At 47.2% G+C, this 6,996-nt stretch overlaps 1 protein-coding gene across 1 annotated transcript in view; it reads left to right on the top strand.

The window, feature by feature from the left end:
• Positions 1-1,897, top strand: part of LOC101984348 (glutathione S-transferase Mu 2) — a 4,270-nt gene extending 2,373 nt beyond the window's left edge. The window contains exons 6-8 of the mRNA XM_005367866.3: positions 182-277; positions 361-471; positions 1,468-1,897. Of these exons, the coding sequence (XP_005367923.1) occupies positions 182-277; positions 361-471; positions 1,468-1,554 (294 nt within the window). The 3' untranslated portion in view covers positions 1,555-1,897. The remainder of the gene's footprint in view (positions 1-181; positions 278-360; positions 472-1,467) is intronic.
• The last annotated feature ends 5,099 nt before the right edge of the window (positions 1,898-6,996 follow it).

Raw genomic sequence — 6,996 nt, 5'->3', positions numbered from 1 at the left:
TGTTACCTGGCAGCAGCAATCAAATCATCGGGATGCTGTAAGTAAATGCCTGGACGTCAACCCAGACTGAATCTCATGAACGTCACCGCTCCTCTCCCTGCTGGGGACTGCACAGCCCTGTGAGGTCAGTCAATGCCAGGGAGCTTGTGTCTGGGGTGGTGACAGTTGTTTTCTGTTTCAGGAGAAAAAGAAGCCAGAGTACTTGGCGGGTCTCCCTGAGAAGATGAAGCTCTACTCTGAGTTCCTGGGCAAGCGACTTTGGTTTGCAGGGGACAAGGTAAAGGGAAGAAGTTGGGAAGGAGGAGTTGCTGTTCTTCCCAGGCATCAAATTCCAGCACACTTACCCTTGGCTTCCTGCAGATTACCTACGTGGATTTCCTTGTTTATGATATCCTGGACCAGCACCGATTATTTGAGCCCAAGTGCCTGGATGCCTTCCCCAACCTGAAGGACTTCATGGCCCGCTTTGAGGTGATGCTCTGATCCTCCATCCCATTGGACGTGCTATTTCCCTTCCCCTTTCCAGGATGCCTTTTGTCTTAGGGTTTCTGTTGCTGTGAAGAGACTCCGTTACCATGGCAACTCTAATAAGGAAATCATTTCATTTGGTGGTGGCTTATACTTTTAGAGGCTTAGTCCATTCTCATCATGGCAGGGAGCATAGTGGCTGGGAGTATGGAGGCATTCAGGCAGACAGTGTTGGAGAAGTCGCGGAGAATTCTACATCTTGATCTGACACACTGCCTCCCACAACACCACCCCTACTTCACAATGCCACACCTCCTAATAGTGCCACTTCCTTTTGGGACCTTTTTTTTTTCCCCAAACCACTACACGCCACTCCCTGGCCCCCCAAAGCTAGAAGCCATATCATAATGCAAAAATGCAGTCAGTCCAACTTGAAAAGCCCCATAGTCTATCACAGTCTCAAACTTATTTAAAAGTCTAAAGTTGAAAGTCTCTTCTGAGATTCAAACAATCTCTTAACTGCAACCCCCCGTAAAATCAAAACCAGAAAGCAAATCACATACTTCCAGTGTATAATAAAGCAAGAGTGTTTGTGCAATCAGAGAGTGACAAGGAATTTCCTGCTTGGGGAGTGAGCCGAGAGAGCCGGAGTGGAAGGTGCAGGAGAGATGCAGAGGTCCTCCTGTTCAGACAGAGTTATAGACCGCTGTCTTTCCAGCTGTGTGGGCTGCGGGGAAGCACTTAGCTTCCTGTTGAAGGCAGAGCAGTTGCTGTTCCGTGGGATTTTTGTGGGGTGCTTTCTCTATACCTGTCCCACAACTGCAGATGGACACACAGCTGACAGCGGTGTTCGGTTTCTCCTTCCCTGCTGGAAGTCAAAGCTTCCCTTACCAGCGCTGGGCACCTGGGCAGCTCGTGCTGTGCTTGGGTTCTTAGAGGAAAACCTGTGCACCCAGTGGGGACACAGATCCTGAGTTTCTGCCTTCTCCTCCCCTACAGGGCCTGAAGAAGATATCTGACTACATGAAAAGCAGCCGCTTTCTCTCCAAACCAATCTTTGCAAAGATGGCCTTTTGGAACTCATAGGACAAGAAAGCCCAGAACTGGGGGACCTGCTGGCTCCAGCTCTGTGTCCCTATCAAGTGTTGTTTTCTTCTTTCTTCTTCCGATTCCTCCATTACTTCTTACAAGCCCTTCCTTCAGGCAAGCCTCTGGATCCTTGGACTCCCCATTTCTGCATCAGTCTCCTGCTCCTATTCCTTTGCCCTGCCCTGCATCCAGCCCTTTCTCCTTGCTGCTTAGAGGAATGTACCAGACCCCAGAATCTCCACTAAGGCCTGAGAGATCAGACCTGCCTATGTGCTGGTCCTGGTCCTCAGAGTGAGCAACTGAGTCCTGTCTCATCCCCAGTAAAGTCTGAATGACATTTGTTCTGTGTCTTGTTTTGCGGGCTGTGACTCTTAGAATCAACTGTGTTGGCATTTTGGGTGGTTTCTGCTTCGTTGCCTTTAGGATGGGCTGGAGAAAGAAATATAGGGACTCTGGGATATTTAAAGTCCTTGAAGTTCCTAGTTCATGTCCCCATGTTCCTCAATCTGGTACTCCCGTGGAAGAAACCTTCATTTCCCGCTTACTCTTCCGAGTGCCGTGCCTCATTTGTCCATGCATAGCTTGTGTCCTGCTTCAGAGAGACTCTCTGCTGATGGGAAGGGCTGAGCAGGCAGGCTCTGGCTTGTCAGCTTCTGATGAGCTCATCAGCTTTCTCAGAGGACCACACAGCCCTCGTTTGTGTTCTCAACCTTCCTGTCCATAAACATCCCCCACTGCCTGCAGCTGATGCAGGAGTCTTTCCCTCCACTCAAGTCACAGTGAACTGAAGAATCGCTCTCTTCCTCCCTCTCCGTCTCTTTTTTATGGCTTTTTTCAAGATGTCTTTATTTTTATTTTATGTGTGTGAACACTACACGGGTACCTGGTGCCCGCAGATGCCGGAAGAGGCCATCAGACTCCTGGAGCTGGATGTACAGATGTGCACGTGGGTGCTGGGGCAGAACCGCTCAATGAGCAGGGGACTCTTAACCTCTGACCCACCCACGTCTCCAGCCTCTGGCTGTCCGGGGTTTTGGTCCAGGATCTCATGTCTCCCACAGTGACTGAGTCCTCTCTCACTTTGTGGCTGAGATGGCCCTAAATCTCATAATTCTCCTTTTTATGCTTCCTGAATACTGGGGCCACAGGTGTGTACCACAGTGCCAACTCTGGATTGTTCATCTTTGATATGCATGGCCAGGCTTGGCACATGGTGGATGTTTGGGAAATGTGGAATATGAATGCATCATCTCCAGAGAAGTCTGGCCAGTCCATGCACCCAGCGGCAGGGCTTAGAGCTCTGGAAAACATCTTATCCAGAGGCTCACAGCAGCACGTCCCTGCAGTGGTGCTGGAGTCCGAGTCAGAGCTCTCTCAGCTCAGCAGCTCACTAAGAGGCTGCAGCTGCCTGTGGAGGAGCATGGCTGGGGAGGGGCCGGACTAGGGTGCTGGGCCCCAGGGCCCTGGCAGATGGTCAGAAAGCTGTGGGCACTTTGTATCAAATCACCCATGAAGGACTTGAGCACACTGCAGGAGCATGTACCGAGCAGGTTCTTGTGCCAGTGGCTGCATCATAGATCCTGGCCTTTGTCAGGCAGTGCCCATGACCTCTCTGTACCAGGTAGCATCTCTGGATGAGGGCCGTGGTGGGTGGTGTCTTCCTACACACTGCCTGCTGCTTCCTGCTGTAGTTAAGAAACTAGTAAGCACATGATTGCAGGAAGAAATGAGGAATCAAAAGATAAAGGTCGTAAAATAAAAATCGTTAGAAGTGCAATGTTTGTGAGGCTGGTGGCCAATATTATTTCAGTCAGCATTTGTTAAATTGTAACTAAAAGACAAAGAAGATAAACCAGAAAGGATGGAATGAGGTCAGGAGTGGCTCTGATAATGTTAAGTAGAGAGAACAAAATTACTAGGTTCACAGACCTAGAATGGAGGTGGGTAAACGCTCCCCATGGGGGGGGCAGTATTCAGGCCCTGCAGACCATATTCTCTCCATGGTAACACATGGAACTCTGAGTTATGGAGTCTATGCAAACCAAGAGAAGTCCAAATTATGATGAAGATATGGCAAACAAAGAGAATTGCAAATGAAAGCAATTTTTTAAATATTAAGATCAATTTAGGAAATTAAAGCCTCAGCTATAAGTACTGTCAGACATGGCCTTGAAACTCACCAAAAAAAGCCAGTGACTTTCTGGGCAGTGGAGGTACAGGCCTTTAATTCCAGTGCTTGGGAGGTGGAGGCAGGTGGATTTTAATGAGTTTGGGGCCAGTCTGGTCTATAAAGTGAGTTCCAGGACAGCCAGAGCTGTTACACAGAGAAACTCTGTCTTGAAAAAACCAACCAAACAAACAAACAAACAAGCCGATGACTTGACATGACCAGAGTCCACCAGAAGTCCTAACGCTTCGGAATATTCGTAGCACTGGCACTGGGCTCTGTATCTGTTCAGTGCCTGCGGCTCATCCAGGAAGGGCTGACACTCCTTGGAGCCCCCTGAGTCGGGCTGCAACCACATACTATTCCCGCCATGGCTCCTGTTCCTCGCTCCTATGTGTTAGTGGAGAAGGACTCAGCTGAAGCAGACTCCAGTCTGCAAACCCAGTTCATTTTCCGTATGTCAGTTCCGTGGGAAACACCCAGAAGGCCTGGTGACCCAGCTCCATGGCATCACTAGATTATTAAGCTCTTTCTGACTATAGCCCTGCTACCTCACAGGATGGCGGCCATCCGCATAAACAGCTGGGGTGAATACTGAGGGTGTACCACTGTGTGGCTTGTTCCTGGGCAAAATGAGGGCCCACCCACCTCAAGAGAGCATCTGCTCTTCCCAAGTGCACCTTCAGTTCCCAGAGAGCAAAGTCTGTCCTGAACCCTCCTACCTCTGACCTTGGCCTGTGCCAAGGGCTCTCTTGTTGAGTGGATTCACACTATCTGAATTTCCGGATTGGACTGGCTCAGTCAATGAAAACAAGAATTCCAGGATGGACAGTCACGGAACCCTAGATTACAAAGATTATGTAAGCCTGTCTGAACCCTGTGCGAGTGTTTCCTGGATAGAAACACTGGATAGAAGTAGAGTCAGCAAATTATCCTAAGAAGCAGTTCTGCCTTGCGGTCTGGTATGTGGATGCAATGCCTGTCTCAGGGTGGAGAGGACCACTGTTGATCTCCTTCCATCTTTTAATTTTTATAATTTTTTTTTTTTTTGGTTTTTCGAGACAGGGTTTCTCTGTGGCTTTGGAGCCTATCCTGGAACTAGCTCTGTAGACCAGGCTGGTCTCAAACTCACAGAGATCCGCCTGCCTCTGCCTCCCGAGTGCTGGGATTAAAGGCGTGCGCCACCACCACCCGGCTCCTTCCATCTTTTAAGCCTCAGTTACGCCTCAGTTTTATAGAAATCTCCCTAAACGCTTATTTTCACCCTTCTGAAATCTTACTCGGTAAGGCTCTTGACCTTTTTTTTTTTTTAATTGATTTTTATTGAGCTCTACATTTTTATCTGCTTTCTTCCCTGCCTCTCCCCTCCCCTTCAGCCCTCCTCCAAGGTTCCCATGCTCTCAATTTACTCAGGAGATCTTGTCTTTTTTTTTTTTTTTTTTTTTTTGGTTTTTCGAGACAGGGTTTCTCTGTGGCTTTGGAGCCTATCCTGGAACTAGCTCTGTAGACCAGGCTGGTCTCGAACTCACAGAGGAGATCTTGTCTTTTTCTATTTCCCATGTAGATTAAATCCATGTATATCTCTAGGTTCTCTGGGATTGTGATTTGTAAGCTGATTTTCTTTGCTTTATGTTTGAAAACGACTTATGAGTGAGTACATACGATAATTGTCTTTTTGGGTTTGGGTTACCTCACACAAAAGGATGTTTTCTAGCTCCATCCATTTGCCTGAAAACTTCAAGATGTTGTTATATTTTCTGCTGTGTAGTGCTCCATTGTATAAATGTACCACATTTCCTTATCCATTCTTTGGTTGAGGGGCATCTAAGTTGTTTCCATGTTCTGACTATGATGAACAATGCTGCTATGAACATAATTGAGCACATGTCCTTGTGGCACGGTTGAATATCCTTTGGATATATACCCAAAAGTAGTATTATTGGGTCTTGAGGAAGGTTGTTTCCTATGAGAAATTGCCACACTGACATCCAAAGGGGCTGTACCAGCTTGCATTCCCACCAGCAATGCAGGAGCGTTCCCTTTACCCCACAACCTCTCCAGCATAAGTTGTCATCAGTGTTTTTGATCTTGGCCATTCTTACAGGTGTAAGATGGAGTCTCAGAGTTGTTTTGATTTGTATTTCTCTGATTACTAAGGACTTTGAACATTTCCTTAAGTGTCTTTCAGCCATTTTAGATTCCTCTGTTGAGAGTTCTCTGTTTAGGTCTGTACCTAATTTTTTTTATTGGATTATTTGTTTTTTTGATGACCAATTTCTTGAGTTCTTTTGTATATTTTGGAGATCAGCCCTCTGTCTGATGTGAGGTTGATGAAGATTTTTTCTCATTCTGTAGGTTGTCGTTTTGTCTTGTTGACCGTGTCCTTTGCTTTACAGAAGCCTTTCAGTTTCAAGAGGTCCCATTTATTAATTGTTCCTCTCAGTGTCTATGCTACTGGGCATCTATTTAGGAAGTGGTCTCCTGTAAGGCTCTTGACCTTTGAGGAGCAATTTTAGTTCCTTGCTTTTTCAGTCAGTCCCTGGCTGGATGCAGTCAGGTGTTCACACCTCGTGAGTTCAACCCTCAGGAGAGAGCTTGTATCAGTGGGAACACACTCAGGGGCAATGGGTTGTTGATATTGTTCCTGCTCTTTTCCTGTCTTCAGATTTTAAAATTAAACGAAATGACTTTTTAATGTATGTTTCTGTGTTTCTCTGCATGCGTGCATACACACATGCATGTGGTGTGTCCTCATCCTCAGTGGCCAGTTCTCCTGGAGCTGGAGTTACAGATGCTTGAAAGCCATCCCATGTGAGTAATGGAAAGCAAACTCTGGTCCTCTGCAAGAGCAGTGAGTGTCTTAACCGCTGAGCCCTCTTTTCAGCCATGTTCTTGTTGAGACTACGTATCAGAGTGTATTCCACATGATCGGATTGAAAGGAGCCAGAGAAAAGACCCAAGTCACATCAGAATCGCAGCTGACTCTTCAGCTGAAACTTTAAAAGGCAGGGGGGCTGGCAGATTCATGACAAGTTCTGGAACACAGCAAATGAGTGTTGGCGTTACAAATGTGCCACCAGCGCAGGCTGACAGAGCTGTCTTCCTGACCGATTTCCCATCACTTCTGTAGACATCAGCTTCCCTAGGAGTCCAATCGATGCTAATGTGTTATCTTGCAGTCTCTCTTGTAATCCAAGCCCAATTCCAGGATGATGGCTGTTCATCCAGCCACCTGGGGATGCCACAGCCCTGAAAGAACATTCCAGTAAATT

This window comes from Microtus ochrogaster, unplaced genomic scaffold (genome assembly GCF_000317375.1).
Source record: "Microtus ochrogaster isolate Prairie Vole_2 unplaced genomic scaffold, MicOch1.0 UNK25, whole genome shotgun sequence".
Lineage (NCBI taxonomy): Eukaryota > Metazoa > Chordata > Mammalia > Rodentia > Cricetidae > Microtus > Microtus ochrogaster.
Note: the sequence above shows the minus strand (reverse complement) of the source record. Positions and strands in the feature narration are given on the sequence as shown.